Source organism: Vanessa tameamea, chromosome 17, assembly GCF_037043105.1.
Source record: "Vanessa tameamea isolate UH-Manoa-2023 chromosome 17, ilVanTame1 primary haplotype, whole genome shotgun sequence".
In the NCBI taxonomy this organism is placed as follows: Eukaryota; Metazoa; Arthropoda; class Insecta; order Lepidoptera; family Nymphalidae; genus Vanessa; species Vanessa tameamea.
Genome location: NC_087325.1, coordinates 6,613,277 through 6,633,638, shown reverse-complemented (window position 1 = coordinate 6,633,638; position 20,362 = coordinate 6,613,277). Strand labels below are relative to the sequence as shown.

General features: G+C 31.0%; 1 protein-coding gene across 4 annotated transcripts in view; it reads left to right on the top strand.

Annotated features, from left to right (window-relative positions):
• Rapgap1 (Rap GTPase activating protein 1) overlaps positions 1-20,362 on the top strand; it is a 269,144-nt gene that overhangs the window by 134,715 nt on the left and 114,067 nt on the right. For 2 of the 4 annotated variants that reach the window (XM_026639915.2, XM_064217419.1), the window contains exon 2: positions 16,971-17,188. The exons of the other annotated variants lie outside the window; for them this stretch is intronic. In XM_026639915.2, coding sequence (XP_026495700.1) covers positions 17,088-17,188 — 101 coding nt within the window. In that variant the 5' untranslated portion in view covers positions 16,971-17,087. The remainder of the gene's footprint in view (positions 1-16,970; positions 17,189-20,362) is intronic. 4 annotated transcript variants of the gene reach the window in all.

Here is a 20,362-nt window from a genome sequence, read left to right as displayed (position 1 = left end):
GTACAAAGCACGCTGTTTAGATTCCAGAATAAGCGATTAGTTCCGGACTTTACTTAGGCTTAAGTCCCGCGATTTCACAGTTACCCGTTTTAATCTATGTGATTTATCGATTATCTGTACACGGTTATCGTTTGTTATTTATTGTCTGTGGTTTCATAATGAAAAGGATAATACTTATATTGTTGAAACGATTTTTTTTGATCGATTCTAAATTAAATGAAATATAAAAAATGTAATCGAATTATAACTTTGAGCGAATAAACAGTGTGTAAAGTTTTATTCGTTTTTTTTTTTTTTACTGTGGGTCATTTACAAAACAAAAGTCAATTTACTTTCAGTCTTAAAAAGGATAGGACTAGCTAGGAAAAAGGACTTGGTTCCATAAAAGGAGTCTATCGTTTATATCGTTTAGTTATCAAGGAAGTGCCGCCAATAAATAGTTACATTTTGTTACAATTATAATAATCTAATCGCTGTCCGTATTTGTATAATCAAAATATAACCCACATATACACAAACCGGTTATGTCATTGGCGCCATTTTTAGATCATGATTTATAATAATAATAATTTGAATATAATCGTGAGCCAAATATATCATATAAAAACGAGGACAGGAAACGACAGGTAACTAATTTATAATCGATATCTTTAATCGATTCAATATTTTTAATTGTGATTATATCGTTTCAATTTTCAAAAGGATTAACTATTATTTTGGATCAATTATACTCTAATTCACAATTGAACTAAATCATCACTAAGCTATTTATTTATTGAATTACTAACAAATTACATAAAAATATAAAATAAGTAGGACACATTTGACAACAACAAAATCATCGATTAAAAAGAAAAAACTAATGCCATAACCACACATGAGAAATTAAAAAGTAAAACTTACTTAATTATTTTTATTTATTTATTTTTTAATATTAAATACAACTGGAATACCTTACTACTTATTATATGTTGGTCTAGATTTAACCTAATCCTTCTAACCAATACATATACACTTAGCACGACTACATATTTATGTTTAGCCGTTTACTTATATGAGTGTATATATATCCACCTAGGTAGATCCTAGACAAACCCATATCACTAGATGTTCTTTTAAATTCTTATATTTCCCTTTAAGTCGCACCGCAAGGATGTTTTTCTGCACACATACCTCAGCAACAAGTAGGTTCTTTCGAGTGTATAAATATCCATTGGGGAGCCCTTCGGCAACAGACAAAATGTCGAAGTATTGAGATTTATCGGCGGGATTATTCCTATTCTCCGTTATCAGAGGGCGAGCGAACATTGGTCCGCAGCATTTCGCAATACGCTATGTAACCACAATAAAGTGTGCACACGTGTTTGAATTGAATATAAAATATTGTCTTACATAATTATTATACACTTGTTTTTATTTTGTTTGTCAAACTTCAAATTTATCTTGATTGTCGTTATTTATTGTAGCAAAATACATTGAACAAACTACAAATATAAAATACCTATTAATTTATTATTCTCTAACCATAGACGCAACGCTTACAGTTGCATCGAATAAAGTAACGGTCTGTTAATGTCTTGCTGATTTGCAAAAGCCTCCTCTCAGCGATAACGCTTAAAGATACCACCACGCTGCTCCAGTATGGTTTAGTGTAAACACATACTATATCTTAATTTCCACCCACGTTATCATCGTTCATCGTGCTATGGTGAAATACCCACTAAGCACGTGATCATTAATAAACATATACTAAGCAATGAAAATTCAATGGTCTTCATTGGGACTATAACCACGATATTTGGATAAGGTCTTAGTTTCCTATCCATTGAACCACCGTTGCTTGGAAGGGCTTTTAATTATAAATTAATGAAAATTAATTTAATTAAAACGATTCACGAATCAAAAGTAGCGTTAGTCACTTTTCCATATACAAATACGGATACGAAGTCACTTCTTAGAGAATAGAAACACTATTGAAGTGTGTAAAATAAATAATATCTTAAAAATGGAATCAAATTACCAGTACTAATTAGTATATCTATACATATAATGAAATTGGAGTGTCTGTTTGTAATATTAAAATAACCGCTTTTTACTAAATGCAATGTATACACGGTAATAATACATATACCAAAATATTTTTTTTTTACAATTTTTGTCTGTCTGTTTGTTCCGGCTAATTTCTGGAACGACTGGACCGATTTTGATGGGACTTTCACTGAGAGGTAGCTGATGTAATAAGGAGTGACTTAGGTACAACAATAAACTCGTACGCGTACGAAGTCACGGGCACAGCTAGTATCTATCTATGAAAAGATCGCTGTTTTTTTATACTCGCAACACGTAATAACTTATTGAATATTTAGAAACGTTTTTTTTATCATTATATTCAGCGTGTTTCGGAGAAGATTTTTGGCCAAACATTTACCTACATTCAATATAAATCAACGTATAACGTAGCCACAGCCACGCGTGGCTAGGTTTTGCTAGTTAACCTAAAATGTTGTTTATAATGTGATTAGTGAACAATGTTGTCTTCTTCCATCGAATGTCAAAACGAGAGAAATCGGGATTAATAATATAAAGCTAAACAGCGTATAAGCCAGACAATCGTTTTTAATAAAAATGTCACTGAAAAAAATGTTTATTAAACCCATTATTCTACGACAGTATATATTATGTATAAATATGCATGTATACATTGCGTGTAAGTGATATTATGTGTTTTATTCAGCGATGCATGTCATTGCTGACTCATCCTTAACACCAAAGCTCGTCACACGTGTTGATACTTCTTTTTTTGAATAATCATGTGTCTTCAGACGTTTTATACGTTACTTATATTTTTTCTATTATTTGCATTTAAGTTATTATTATTTCCAGACAGCATCACGATTTGAATTTTAGATTGTTTGATGACTATTCAACTTCATTGGTCTGTACGACGATAGTTTGTTTATTGTGTGCCAGTTGTCTTCCTCAAATAAGTATTATTTCTGTTTGTGGGTATTCTGGTATGTAAACAAGTGTGTTAACATACCAGAATACCCATACCAAATTTTTTATATCAATATATCGATAGGGAGCGACGTGTGTGGTGCGCAAACACAACAATTAAATATCTCGTAGAAACTATTACGATGAGCTAGCTATGACCGTAATTAAAATTTGATTCTTATTTTTAGTAAATGCATTGAACAACTAAGACATATTCATAGATTAACAGTTTATTAGATATTTTTTAATACCATAGATATCTGTATAATATATGAACTGCCAGTAAAACAATATTCAATAAAGAAATTGAAAGTTAGAATATTTGTAATAAAAACATGACTGCAAAAGAAAAGCCTGTTTTGAAAACTTCGTATGTCGGAGGAAATTCTGAGACACGTCCCAGACCACATACAAGGACCGTAGCTAATTAACTTCCGAAGCCTTCTTATAACTTACTCCACCTTAGGCACTATAGTGTACCGAAGTTACTGAAGTGACCTGTACTAGAATATTACAAGTGGCCATACAAAGTCAAACCACGGTATATCTAATACAAATAGGCTCTTATATGCAGTCATGAATCGTTTCTTCTATTCTTAATTTTGAATCTAACAAAAGATCGGTAAAAACTCAGTAATCATTCTTTACGACTAAGAAGATACACATTATTAATCCTAAACGTAAATCAGTTTAAACTTGCACACTTTCATATCACCTATATTTTTTATTGAATATATTTGTCTAAATTTGTTAATGAGTAAAGTTATAAGTTTTTTTTTTTTTTTGGAATAGTTGGCGTTTGCCCAACGCTGTAAGTATATGAATAAGTTATAGAAGTTTATATGACATAAATGCTACTAGATTTATTCAAGACCAAATCCACAATTGATAATTAAAGTAAGTCTTCTTTACTCTGTATTGATAATATAAATGTAAAAGTAATTCTGTCTGTTACGCGTTTATTTAAATAAATTCGATCAAACCATTGAAAACCATTGAAATAAATTTGTTAAAATTTGGTACAAAGCAAGGACATGCTATGTTTTTATGACCGCTCCGGTGACACGCGGACGAAGCCGCGGTCGAAAATTAGATTTTTATACAGGGAAGACACACGGACAAATGCGCGATCCGATGACGTGGTCACTTCCGCATTTGCAATGAAAGCATTAACCACTCATTTTAAATATCGAATAAATATTTTGACGTTATGTCCTATGTTCCTGTAATAACACTGGTTAACTCTCCCTTCAACCCGGTAGAATTACTGATGAGGGTCCACCGAGGCGTGCACAAAGCCCTACAGCCAGAGAAATTTCATTCACTTCATTCATTCACCTCGTTACGTAAATAATCATTATCCCTTGACACAAAGTAACCTTTGCGTGTTCACTTGTAAGATAATTTGGTATTCAAATACGTGCATCTCATTTACTCTTAAGTATTTACTTTGCGAGAAAACGATTATCAGCAGTGCTATTCTGTAATTCACTTACTTAAAAATGTTGTTAAGCGGGTGTTTAGTTACACAATGAATTATCTCTTTCTGACATCAATGATTTAGTATTCGAAAGAAGAAGATAGCATTGTTTAACTAAACACCTCTTAAACAATATTTGTAAGAAAATTACGGGTTATATTCTATTTTTAAAATATGTTGGATGTCACTTTGTATCTTACTAGTGAAATGTTGAAAATCGAATTACATATACGATATTTTGATGCTTGCATTCTTTAAATGTAATATTTATTTTACTGAGTACATCAGATACATAACTGATAGTTCACAATCGTGTTCTGCGGTGAGTTTCAAAGTTCATTATTACAGAATAGTTCTATAAGAGAAATAGTGATCAGCACGCGACTGACTTGATGAATAAATTTTACTCGTCTCGGAATTGTTTATTTTTAAAATAATAATTAAACGAGTGACTGTTATAAAACCAAATACCAACGTAGTTTTAAGCTAAATGTTATAAACAGATATTGTTCTTATAGTTAATTAATTATTTGGAATGTACGTTTATCTGAACTAATATTATAAATACGTAAGTAACTCTGTCTTTTACGCCTTCACGGCTAAACAACTGAATCACTGTTGATGAAATATGGTAGAAAGCAAACTTGAACTCAGATGACGGATAGGTTACTTGATTACCCTTAATGGGGTAAAGTTCTAGGTTAGGGGTTGTATGCAATTTCTTGAAGGATTTTCATCACAAATTGAATTTCTCGCAAGCGACGCCGTTGGTTCAGATATTCTCCATATTCAAGAAAAGTCAATTTAGATAAAGACGATAGTGACGTATGAGTACTTAATATATTAATATATAATGTATTATTAAAACAATCTATCAAGTAAATATATTATTCGTGAAAGCGAATTTAATGAAATATTAAGCAGCCATTAACCTGACAAAGTGGTTCTAAGTTCATTTAATATTTGTATTGTGACCTCCGTACACGTTTAAACAAAGTACTATAAATAACGCCACAAATTTGCGGCACGTGTACCTTTTAAAAGATGCTGCTCGCTGTATTAATAAATTTAATTTTCACAAGATAGCGATGTCATTAGTGGTACCACGGTCGTGATTTTTTTTATTGTGTATTTAACTAAGTAAACCGACTGGGAAATGGACTTTTATCTGATGGTAAGCGGTCACAATGACCATATATATTATCACTGCAAGATGTTGCTCTTACCGTCAATGTGACAACAACCTTGGGAGGTAATATGTTGTCCCTTGTATTTGTAGTTACACTGGCTCACTCATCTAAACCGAAACGCAAAAATGTTAGGTGTTTGCTGGCGGTAGAATATGTGATGAGGTTGGACACCTACCCAGACGAGTTTGAACAAAGTCTACCATCGCACTGGCCATTTTTAGCTACACGAACTACATGTCTCAAGACATTTTTATATGCCTAAGATATTTTGTCCTTATTTCTCAATTCAATTTTAAAAAATATAAAGAATTCACGCGTAATTTAATTATTATTATACTCGTGGTTTCCACAGATAATAAATGTATACACAGATATAAAATAGAACAAATATGAATCTGGTGTTCTATTTTTTTATCGGTAGGTACTGAAACTAAAATACGATATAGTTTTTTAAATATCGAATATCGGGACGTGTATGTTTCTGCACAAATCGCGAATTGGATGGATTAAAAATGAAACTATATTCAACGAATACATTTATTTTAAATCTGGGTCGTGGATAGATTCTCGTGAATCAGATTAAGATATTCTTCGGGGCTTTTGTTATTAGAGTAAAACTTACGAACCACCTATTAAAATGCAGTATCTACCGCGAAATAAACCGACAATCTTAGTCACAATTGAAATTACATCGTCAACTATTTCCAATTTAATTTACATATCCTGCATTGAAATCAATGAACTTCACACTTTTTTATCATCAATCTTTTATTGAGGAGTAAAATTATCTATGAAATTATATTAAAGAAATCAATACCTCAGGAAGTGTGTATTGACTCAGCGGGCACAAAAAAATTGTTATGAGTTTGTAATTATTTCTCATGCTTTAAAAAGATGATCGGAGAATATATTCATATTAGACACATAAAGGTATGTTACACGTCGAATAGTCTGGTACTTATCTATTTATTTATAAATATCTATCTAAATATTTATACACCGATTATTCGTGAATTGTGCGTATGTATTATGAATATGAAAATTTCCGCCACGGTTTCGCTTTTGTCAGATACGGGTGTTCACTTTAGCACTCAGGAAATGCTTTCTAGTTTTTTTTTCAGAATTGGATCCTTAGTTCCGGAGATTATCCTCTACATACATACAAATAAATTTTACCTCTTATAATATTAGTATAGACTTTAATATCATTTATTACTTGGGTGTAAAGGCAAATACACAAATTTTTATATATATATATTTTTAAATTAAAATATCAATGTAGGACATAATGACAACAAATAAAATATAGCATGCTTAATCGAGTTTTTTATCTAAAGCTTATTTCAGGAAATATTTCACATAAAAACACCTGGAGAAAAAGGTTCGTCGTTGTCGGGTTAGGAATCGATTCCGGCGTGCTGCTCAAGTATTAATTTTGGGATCATTAAAGTATTATCATATTCACAAAAATTGTTCAAGTTATTAAGTTACACTTATTTGATATAATACTATTAAAAAAGAACATTATTATAATTAAACAGTACATAATTATTATACATTATGTTATTTTTACGGGTACAGTATGGGACAATTGTGAAAAATATACATTAGTATACCTAAATAATCAAAGTGAAAAATGAAAGGCAGTGACGTGTTTTTTTCCCCTAATTTACTTTTAAAAAAACTCGGTCAAGATTAACATGCGTAGAATCATTCAAAGTTTCTAAATTAGTCTTTTTTTTAATATTCATAACTGCTTATGTATCATGTTGAACACGAATTCAATTGGAGTTTAAATTCGGGAATTATCTGGTACTTGTTCGAAGCGAGTTTTATAAATAATTACATATTAAAATACCCAATAATTAACGACTGTATTAAATAGGAACATATATGTTTAATTCAAATAAAGTTAATTCAGATAAAATACATACATATAAATTTATCTACTAATAAAATTTAACGAAAACTGTTATATAAATTTTTAATATTGTCTATAGCTTATTAGCCATAAATAACTTTCCACAGTAAATCTTTCATATAAAATGATTTTGGTATTATCTAAAAATGTATGTATGTTGACTGAACATGGTTAGTGTAGATCGGTGGTAAAGAATATCGGGACGAAATTAACTTTTTGTATCACTTCGATCACGTTTGATAAAAACGCAGTAGGACAGTGTGGTAAAATAAAGCTTTATAACACGTTGCTCCAATTCCGTGTGGCGGCAGATTTACATGCAACACATGCAGGTTTTCTCACGAAGTTTTCATTCCTCACCGATGACAGATGAATAAACACATGAAAACTCCTTAGTGCTAAGATTCTTATCATCTAAACACAGTACTATATCGGTTCGTATGATATGGAAAATTCTATAATAATATTAATATACTACTTGAGTCTTTGTTTTATTTAGTTAGTCTTCTTTAATTACAATAAGGTGAATAAACTATCCCCAATGAGATTGTTAGCTTAAATGAAGTCTGAGACAGTATTACTTTAGTTAAACAAAATAGCGTGTAATAATTTGTATTGCATGTCCTATTATTATTCATTCGATTATGACAAGTTTGTAATCACAATACGAATGTTTGTAATGTATTAATGCTATTAACATTGTATTAATAATTATGTATTTACAAGACCGACAACCTGTTAAATGTAACATGATAGAAAATGAGATAAAGTCTAAATTAAAATGTCTGCCACAGACTTCTATTATAGTTGTAGGTTATTAAGTAGTCATTTTGTTTATTAAATTCTCATTTTGAAGTTACTAAATATTATTCGATATTTAAAAATCCTAATTATGACAAATTAATATTTCTCTCCTGATGACAGAATTTCGGTGATTCTAGAATCATGTGTACGCATGCGCGTGTGAAGTTTTCTTTCGTCTCGTATATCTTGAGTTTAAAAAATAATGTTAACTCCAAACTATTTTTTACCAATGTGTAATTGCATTATTAATAACTGATACATTTTTTTTTCTTTTAATTTTATTTAGAAACCAATGAATGACTATCTATATTGTTTTTAATATCGTAAAGTTAACGTGGCAAGTAAAATCAATCTAAATTTTTTTTTTGATACAGGCAAAAAGTCCGTTTGAAACGACCTTGACATCATTATAAAGCATATTTAAGTTATGGTTATACGCTTCCTACATAAAATATGATTATGTTGCATATTTCAAAACATAACCTATTATGTAAATTTAAATTGAAAATAAGAGCGTTTTTTCGTAAAGACTGACAAAACTGTCACAGATAAAGAAAAACATTCAGAACTGTCCACAGAGTAAAAAAACTTTATATTTATTTAGTAGCAATAAATATATGCCTTAATTCACTTCTAGTGATATCTTTATTCAATAGTGGATTATTGATTACACAGATTACGCAAAACATTACTTAATTAAACAAATATCATTTACCGGTTCGTATAGATTTATCATCTTAAAGCTAGATGCATAATCTCTCAACCTGTATTAGGGTTTACCCTTTATAACTCACTACTATCGGTTGTTGCACCCACGAATTTGGCACTAAGTTTCAAAGTTTAGTTAGTTGGCAGCAGGCTATGTCTAGACAAGTTTTAGATTTACGATGCCCACTCCGCGTAGGAGCCGTTGGCCTCGGATAAACTCCTTGTTATTAAATTAGTCAATAATAACGTAAGCGACCGTTTTTGAACGAAAAATTAAACAGATTTAGAACTTCCTTTTTAAATGCTGAATAACTTTTTAAAAAAAAAAAAGATTGCGCATGAACTGCAGTACTAAGTGCCTATTATAAAACATACATTTAAATATACGTTCTGAAACATAACTCGACTTATTTTTATGCAAGTAACACTTTTATGATTTTAAAATGCTTGCACATAAGTTAATAAAACATAAAAAGCAGGAGTCGCATTAAAATTCCTGTACATTGTGCGGGTTGAACGATGCTAAAGCACTTGTGAAGCAAAACAAATTGCTTTTGACGCGATGAAAAAATAATTATTACCTATGCTCAAAGGTCATTAACTTCTCATCATGATAATTTTATAATTAAATTAATTTTTATGTCAATACGTGTAGTTTAACAAGTAATCGATCGTGACATCGTTAATTCTTTAAATTATAAATATCGAATAGATTCACGGTAAATATTATTTTTAAAGTATTATCACACATTTAATATCAATAATAATATATAAAAAAATATCGACAAATAACAACTTATTTATTACATTTTCGAAAACATCGTTAATATTTGTAATATTCAATGAATAATTATAATTTTAAGTCGTCGTGAGTTTTTCTGCAGACAAACAAAATACTAAGAAAAATCCATATTTATAAGTAGAAATATAAAACCGGAATTAGACCGCTTCTTATTAAGTAGCAGTTAAAATCATCACAGGTTAAAGTAATAACTACAAAAGTGCATCATTAAATTGTCCCCGAAGGCAGCGCGATTCCCATTATTTTTACTCGTTTTGAAAGACGCGACTGATTTTTATATCGAATTTTCCTTTTATTTTTCAAGCGGAAGACACCATTATTTTTAATTATTTCGCTGACGTCATATTATAAATTACGCTGATAATTAATTATTCTATCTTCTTTTGGGTTATTTTGATATTTTCTTCGCAAAATTTTCGGATGATTTTACTACAATTATGAATTGTTAAGTAACACTTGATATGGAGTTTTATGACATTTGGTTACAGTGTGTGAAGCGCTATAAAACTTTTGAGAATACGTAATATTAGATGGGCAGTTGATTTTAGATCTGAGGACAGTCAGCGTAGGCCACTGTAGGTGGTGTAGAAATCTGCGCAAGACCAGATTAAAGGCAACCACTCATACTACAATATATTTAAATAAAACTTGCGAAGGCGTCATTGATTTGAATAATTCACATACTATAGAATATAAACCACGTTTTATATTTCCATCTAAATATGAAATGTAACATAAATAAAAATCCGTAATCAAGGAAAGGTAGAGATTGATGACATTAGCCATTTGATGACAATAGACTAAGTGTTTAAACTTTTTAAATTTAGAATTTGATCGACTGCCATTTATTCCTACCGACATAATAATTTTGTTTCAATATCAGACACGTCGAGCCGCTACCGTGGGTCAAATTCGTAGGCTCGTATTTTGAAGACCCAAGCTGAGATCGAAACTGCTACATTCTCGAGACAATTCGTTTGGACTGATATAATTTAATAAAATTCCGCTTGTGGAATATCTATAAATAAAAAACAATTATAATATTTCACAATATAAAATTAAATGTAACAATAAATAAAACAGTAATGACTTATCTTTAGAGATATTTTGTTTTTTTTTTTAATTGGCAAAATGAATTACTTCAAGATTTTTATAAAGTTCAACTTTTAGAAAGGCGGGTCAAATTTTGCAGTTGAATTTTATACCAATTTTCCCTTGTAAGTATTTATTTACATTTATTTAATTAAAACGTTTTTTAACTTTATATATATATTAATTATACACTCATATTGAATATTCTCTTTATGGCTGTTTGTGTAAAATTTGCATCACAAGTGTTTGTTATGCATTAAAGTCCCAACGTTTACGAGTCATCGTATGAAATACCCGTTTAGTTTTTTAAGTATCTCTTATAATTTAAGGGTTAAAGCATGCATGGCTATAATAATCGTCAAATATATGCTAATGGATACATACTTTGTATTCGTTTTTATTAAAGAACATTTAAGTTGTTATCTTCAAGATAGAAGTCTGTAGTTGCTTTGAATAAAACTTAAAAGATAGATCTTATTTAATTAAAAATTAAGTTCTCACCTTAATTGCTATAAACTTATAAAATGTTTTATATTTTTAATCAATTCATTTCAATACCAATTTTCACGTTTCAATCTCATCTTTTAAGTGTTCATTGTTTGGAATCAAATTCGTATCTACGTTTATTTTTAATTTATAAAATCTTTTTATTAATTTAAAGTTATTCTTCGAGAATAAGAAAACAGATACCTCAAATATACAGTTTAAAATGAGATAACGACAGCTTAACATGAAATAAAAAGGTTCCAAAAATACCAGATCTCTTCGCCTCCAGCTACTTTATCGTAAGTATGTATTAGATAATTTTGAAGATTGAACATTCGAATACATCTCATCATCGTATTTTCACTTGCCCAATAAAAACGATAACGACCACTTATCCTAATTTGAAGCACTTATAAATATGAGAGACTTCGGTATTTGATTCCAGCATAAATTTCAGTGATATGAAATACTACGAGATTTTTAAGGTACTTAATTTGAGTTGATGATTAATCTCCTGTTCAGAGGTGATTAAAAACATGGTGAGGAATAATGATCGTTGTGAATAGAATTTTGACGTATACATTCATCAGACAACGTGATGGAATACGATTCGACACTTCTCTTCCAGAGAGGAGACGACTTATTCCTAATAGTAGGACATATAAGAACTCATATTTTGTTTGAATTGAATTTTAGAACGAGTCAAAATTAAACCTATTAATTTTTAGTAAAATAATAAACAACAAGAAACTAGACAACTTGATATTGCATGAAATATAATATTAACTTCCTTAAACAATAATGACAATATTGACGATGATTTATGACGTCTACGTTGACCTCTAAACCAACAAAACAATATGTCTGCCGGGAGATTTCCGAACGTTATCATTTCTGTATTTACTTTACTATTGTCAAATAGAACGTATAATTGACCCGTTATATTTATTTCTAATGTGGTATAAAGATCATTGTTTATTTTAATTATTATTATGGGTGTTTAAAATTCCGTAATAAATAGGTTCGTAATGTTCAGTTTTAATCATCTTAATTCTGTAAAAATGCAATCAACGTTTGTTAAAATTAATAAAATTATTAACATATAATGGTGTTTATTAATTATCGTTTAATATTAAACGTTAATTTGGTACTCGATTTGGCGATGCTTCTTTTTTAAATCGAGAATATATTCTTTTATTATTTTAAAAATTGTGTACGTTATTATAATGAGCACAGATTTTAAAGGTTCGAAATTTAAATAATCCGATCGTTATTGGATTTAAGATTTTATTTTTTCATAAGCATTTGTGTATGTATGCATGAATATATAATCATCAGTATTTATTTCATGTGTCAAACAGAAACATTCGACCAATAATCGCATAATTAACCCATCTTCTATTCCATTTTTAAATTGAAATAAATTAAGAACATTAGGTTTAAATTTTTTTATCTCTTTCTCTCGTGTGAGTTTGAAAAGTATAACGCTATTTCAAATTATAGATATAAGTCAAATTATAATAGTTCATTGTGTACACTAGAATCAGCACAACTGACTACGTAACTATAAACAAGCCGCCAATCAAATAGTACCAATAGTGCTGTTTAAATTGCTTTTGTATTATAATTGGAACGATTATGATTACATAATCGTGTAGTTTTTGCCCTGTAGCTGACTGACAAATTGATATATCACTCCTATATTGCAAAATGGTCCACCCACGTGATTTCGTAGTCTGACAGTCCTTTGTTACTTAAGTGTTTAAGTATTTACTATTATCGGATTAGTTAGGGTTGCATATAATAGCTGCATATATAATACCAATTGCTTTATCACTACCCCTTATCAATCCTTTATAGTTTATACTGTAGCGACACAATTGTGAGTGAGCCAGCGTAATTAAAGGGAGATGACAACTAAATTAGTTTTTATTTTTGTACTGTTGGCCTTATTAGCCTCGTCAGCATCACCGAGAAAAAGGGCGAGTACTGAAGTTTAAGCCATGAAATACCAAAGAAGGTGCTATGCTTTGCAACTTATTGGCAAAATAAAATTAAAAAAAAAATTTATCCTGCTATTATATTGCCTGGATAAAAGTGACTATTACAGTAAAAACGCCCTATAAATTCAGCTGTTGTAAATAAAAAAGGCCCAGTGGTTAGAACGCGTGCAACTTAACCGATGATTTCGGGTTCAAACCCAGGCAAGCACCACTGAATTTACATGTGCTTAATTTGTGTTTATAATTCATCTCGTGCTCGGCGGTGAGGGAAAAAATCGTGAGGAAATCTGCATGTCTCTAGTTTCAACGAAATTCTGCCCCATGTGTATTCCACCAAACCGCATTGGAGCAGCGTGGTGGAATATGCTCCATACCTTCTCCTCGAAGGGAGAGGAGGCCTTAGCCCATCAGTGGGAAAAAAAAAGTTTTTTAATATATATAAGACTGAAATACAACACTATCTTTAAGTATACTATTTTTAATTCAGCAACGCTACGGTATTTATTACCGCGCAAATGTTTTCAATCGCGAACTAAGTACATAGACATAAATCAATATTAAAAGCATTGTAAGTAAAACTCATAATATTATATCAAACATTATTATATTACTCTGTATCAATTCATCAATCTTTGATAGTATAAAGATGAAATCATTATTGGAATTCTAATGAATTCGCCTTAGCAAAAACTCGTTTAACAATGGCTGTGCAAAAAATATTTATATAAAAAACCGTAGCGTCCTTAGGTACAATTTTAATCACATGATATAGTCTTAGGAAGCACAAAAACATGTTCTAATTTATACTCCTCTCGCTCAGCCCCCGAGCCCGCTCTGACAGATGCCTGGTTGATTTGGTGGGTTTAGTTTTACATTGTAATTTGACTTTGTTAACTAATTCCGCTTAAACCGTTTGATCGGACATTGACGGATCGTACATATAGCCTATTCCAATCGAAGAAGAAATGAAGATAATCAAACCTTACATTTAGGTATTATATGCGATTTTCTAATAGCTCAGCTATATTGTAAACTACTAACAGTTCGTGATTACTATATATTTATTTATAATTAAACACTATTTCACTTAACTACATACATCCATTTTAATTTTACTTCCAAAGATCCGATGACAGTTTTGTCGATGTTCAAATGTTCAAAACGATTAGATTATTTAAGCTCTCGACCAATTATTTTGCGTCAATTCGATGTCAAATGTTGTTTATTTGGCTTTTATCCTCTCGTCATTTGAATAGCTGTATCATAGTTGTCGTAATGTTTGTACTAACTGCCCTTCAATTCAGGGTAGTAGTGTAAAATTAAATAGCCTATAATTTTCCCCAATAATCTAGCTATCTAAGTGAAACATGTTAAGTTTAGTTAGTAGTTTATGATATGTAAGTTGAATGCGGACGAATATAATTGTTTCAATAAATTATTCATAATATGAATATACACAATGAACCATTCCATAAATTAGCTTAAGCCCTGAAATATACAAGTTTATAAAGAAATAAAATGATGATACTCAATTGACTGAGCCGCGAAGATCATTCTCATAAGATATTATAATGCACAAGAGTATTACACTATTCCCTAACTTTTATAACCTGATGAGATAGCAAATCCAACAAATTTTCAAAGAGTTCACCCGCAGTATCAACTCGAACTACTAATTTTCCGACTCCTGGCTTAAAAACCCAATAACTTTCTTGGTCTAACCCGCGGTTTGGTCATGAAACCAACGAGACAGTTTATCAATTACCCGTAAATGTCTCACTGCTAGGAAATGTCTCTTATCCTCGGGAAGAAGGATTTGAAGCTTATTTCACCACATTGCTCAATTGCAGGTGGTTGGCTATTTACATCAATCATTTGGTCTGTTAGAACTACTGATTGGTCCTCTCACATACCGTGATTCTAATGAATAAATTCCTATTGGCGTTTTAAATTCTAAGTCGCCTTCGTTAAAATTCTAGCCTTGTTTTGCTCTTTCTTATAGCGAGATAAACATCAATGTTACGGATGTTATGTACATATCGGACTTGGTCATAAAATTTGATCCACAATTGATCACAAGCTTTTTATTGTATTTGCATAATGTGGATGATTAATTCAATTTAGAATTTTGTTTGTTTCTATTAAATTAAATTACAGCATTTAACGCTATTAAATATTTATTGACTTTTAGAAAACATTTAAATACCACTTGTGTGACACAATAAAATCACCTTTTATCATCAGAATTTTATTGATATCCTTCTGGCTAATTTTAGTCACAGGTCAGACAATTTTTCAGAACAGTATTATAATGTACAAGAGAGTACGCAAATACATGTGTACTCTCTTGTGCCTTATGAACCCTTATTCTCGTAATCCGATACGGCATCTAGGAAGGAAAATCTAACACCACCACAAAAAAGTCAGGAACTAGACCAAAGGTTTTACGAGTATCGATGCCCGGCAGTTTTAACTTCTAATCGGAGAAATTTACAAAAAACCCAAATAACATTGTATTCGACGCAACGGTTGAACACAGAATCTCGGGATTTGCAAACTATAACCTAGCAACAGGACTAATGATTTAAATGACGCATTTAATACTGAATCATATTCAAGGAAAACAAACAACGAACTTACAATCCGTATATTTTGGTAATTAGTAAGCTCGGTTACTACAATCAATATCTCTATAAAATTCGAAGCAAACATACCTAACTGTAGCGATGAAACACGATTATATTATCGATTTTATTATCGATTATATTATCGATATAAACGATGATGGATTCAACGATATTGAATTCCATTTCAAGATGCGCAATCAAAATTGTATCTGATGAATTTTACAACCGTTATAGAAACTGTTAACTCAGCGACCGTAAATAATGCTTTGTAATGTTAGATAATTAATATAATAGCAATAATAATTAACATTGTATCTTCAAATCGAATGCTTAACGATACTTCGACTGACATACTCATTGCATATTTTTCGCTCTTCATAACGTAACATCATTTATCAAAATGCTTTTGTAGGGTCGTCTTTAGTATCTATTATATATATTTTATATATGTATGTATAGTATTTTTGCAATTGCTTGTAACATGTTATAATTTTACTTCTTTCAATTAATTATTCGTCTTTATTTTATTATTCTGTCCTAATTATTATTTCTTCTGGAAAAACTTGCTTTTTATACTCAATTCTCTTCTGTTTCTATTTTATTTCTGGTAAGAATAATTAAGCATAACAATAAAAACTTTATATATTCTTGTTTCGAATCACAAAATAATACGTTTAATAAACTAACTAATTGATTTTTCCTCATTCCATTGTTAATTCTCTTGAAATTTAATGAGTAATTCGTATTATAGCTCACTTTCCTCGTAGTTGTTTGCTGTGACCTGTTTGCATGTAGTGCTTTTAGTAGTTAAGCGACCATCCTGTAAATAAAACCCTTCAATCTCTTTATCTTTATTGTAGGAGTGCAGCAAAAATTGGTACGCGGATTTAGCAAAGAAATTGAAATCAAGACTGCGATAGGTTCACTCGAACTTTTGATTATTGTGAACATTTGTGAACTTAACAGCCGCACACCGAATGAAGTCGAAAGTTGTGAAGATGAAATATTTGCCCACGGGTGGGCAAAAAGAAACTTATACGCTACTCACCGCTCGAAGAAGATACATGAAGAAGTTAATGTATGTACAGAATTATAATGTTTTATTTATACATATTTATGCGGATTTTATCAAGCTCGTGGTGACAGTTTGAATTAAACAGGTAAATTAATAATTATTTCCGCTGAGTTAAATGGTTAACGATATCCTACCTATTGACTCGATGCCTATTGTGGAAGAGTTTGTGAAATTGCAGTAATGGCCGTTGTTGAACAAGTTGCTCAGCTCCCGTTAGTCCGAGATGTTTAATCATGATAGATGAACGCTAGCAATCTGTATCGAAAATACAGTTAACCGCGCAAATCCCTTTAAAGTTACCGTATTTTATTCTTTATTATCACAGGCCCAATAGCTTTTATTTTTGTCGTGTTGACCGCAGTACGTTTCACTCTGGAACGTGCCTTACGTATCTCGTACACCAACTTCAGAACTGGTTCGTAGTTTGAAGGACGAAGATATATTTCTTTAGTAAATTACGTTAGTTAAGTAGAAATTGCTCTTGGCTATTGGTGTCATTAGTATGGCTGTTATAATGATTATTTTGTGCTATTAGCAAATGAGTCCCAGTGGGTGATTAAGTTAAAACACGGTTTTTGCTGAGACTTCTTTGAATTGTATTCTGTCGCTACTTGTCGCTTAAACGATCCTTTAAATTCTCTTTTTTATTTCAATTTATATTCCAGTTTCTTAATAGAAACTTCAATGCAACTATTCCATGTTTAGGTTGTGCTAATAATTTCCGCATGCTATCATCTTCAAAGATAAAGACAAAACTGTCTGTTCTTCACTGTCTACATTTTTTTTTGTTGACGTTGTTTAGTGTTAAAAATATATAAAACGTGCATATTCGCATTTGATTCACTACATGAAAGTACGATAGTGATTATGTTCGAATTTCGATCACTAGACGAATACTAGCTTAATAGCTGACGGTGAACTAAACAAATATTAAACATCAACGTTTTTATTTAATTTACAATTTTAATTATACTATTCTACCCTATAATATAAGCTCAATTTCATAATTTACATAATTACAATGTACGATCGTGTAATGTAGGTTACTTTACACCTACAATTATTAAAAAAAAAAAGTTGTAATAAAACCATCAATTTGTATTTTGCCGGTGGCTCGTGTCGAAATGCCATCGTATTCAACGGCTTGGGACACCTGCTAATATGTCATCATTACATCCGATTATATTATATATTTAGCATAAATAATTACAACCGTCTAAACAGTAGAAAATTTAATTGCTAAACAAATTATTATGTTTGTCCTCTGAAAATTACGCAAGGAATATTATTATGCATAATTAAAAATGTTTCTAATCAAAATCAAGATAGAATTACGTTATAGTTAAGCTTTGTTTACTAAGTAATTTTATTGTAAATCGAATTATGACTGAAATAACCTGACATCAATTTTTATCAAGAAGAAAAAATGACTGATTTTAAGAAACTAAATATTAAGTACTAAACACAAAAATCCACGAGAACAGTGATTTCACACCACAACAACAATTTTTTATCCTTTACTTTTTACGAGAAATTACGCTTATTTTCGAAGCGACTTTAAGCAATACAGCATTAATCCTTATCCAATAAAGTACCTTAAATATATTGTGCATTTAATATATAGCCCTTTACGGCATGTAGGTAATTTAAATGAATATTTTTGAAGATATTACAGATTTAAAACGCAGAGACATAGCGGTTTGTATTGTCTAATGACTGCAAAACGGTGAATACTGTAAGACATTCTGTAGTATATTTAGTATCAGCATTGCATCTGTGAGAAGCCGGGGCGGGTCGTTAGTTTATTATAAATTTTATATATTTTACTGCCAAACAGCAATTCTTAGTACTATTGTGTTCTGCTTTAAATGATGACTGATCTAGTGTAATATAAAATAAAAAATATAACATATTATTCTTGCAACACCAATGTCTATAAGCGGTGGTGACCACTTACAGTCAGGTGGCCCATTTTTCCGTCCGCCTATAGGAGAGCAGGACTTAACCCAGCGATGGGACACTTAAAGACTGTTATTTATTACCCTGACTTAACACATAACACGTGCCCACGCTTCCAGTGTGATCTAATTATTTGTATGATTGTAAATAAAAATTATATTATTGTAACATTCAATGGTCTAAGTTATTAATTATAAGACAAACCAATAAACGATTATTATCTCAATAGAGAAGCAATTAACACAAAGAGGCGGCACTTGGTGGATTTGTTATTCCAAAAATGGAAACGCGTATGAACTTCAACGTATGATGTGGTAGTTGATAAATCGTACTTCCATTTCTCAGTAGTCATTAATGAAGTTGAGTTTTTGTTCGTCTAGACAAATTATTCATGACGTTATAAAAGAAAAAAGAACTAAATATTATTAAAAAATTATAACTAAGTTACATTGTGTTCTCCAAATATAATATAAATATAGTTTTAATAAATGATGATCGATTATTGTTGAAATGTACTGAGAACTGTTACCTTACCTTACCTTAAAAACCGAAATGGCCCCGTGGCTAGAAATGTATCTCAACCAATGATTGCGGGTTCAAACCCGAACAAGCTCAGCTGAGTTAACAAATGCTCAATGTTTTTGTATAATTCATCGCGTGCTCGGCGGCAAGGGAATCGAGACAAAACTTGCGAGCGTGGGATCATGCGTGGGATGGAATTCTAGCGCATGTGTACTAACGCACCATGGAGTATAATAACATAACATAATCAGCCTGTAAATTTCCCACTGCTGGGCTAAGGCCTCCTCTCCCGTTGAGGAGAAGGTATGGAGCATATTCCACCACGCTGCTCCAATGCGGGTTGGTGGAATAGACATGTGGCAGAATTTCGTTGAAATTAGACACATGCAGGTTTCCTCACGATGTTTTCCTTCACCGCCGAGCACGAGATGAATTATAAACAAATTAAGCACATGTAAATTCAGTGGTGCCTGCCTGGGTTTGAACCCGAAATCATCGGTTAAGATTGCACGCGTTCTAACCACTGGGCCATCTCGGCTTTACATCACCATGGAGTAGCGTGGTGGAATAAACTCCAAACCCCTTTGGTAAGAAATTGGGCTTGCCCAGCTATGAAACGTATACGAACTGCTAGATTAACATAACATATTTAAAATTTATTAATAATATACTTTGTACATGTACTAATTTTATAGT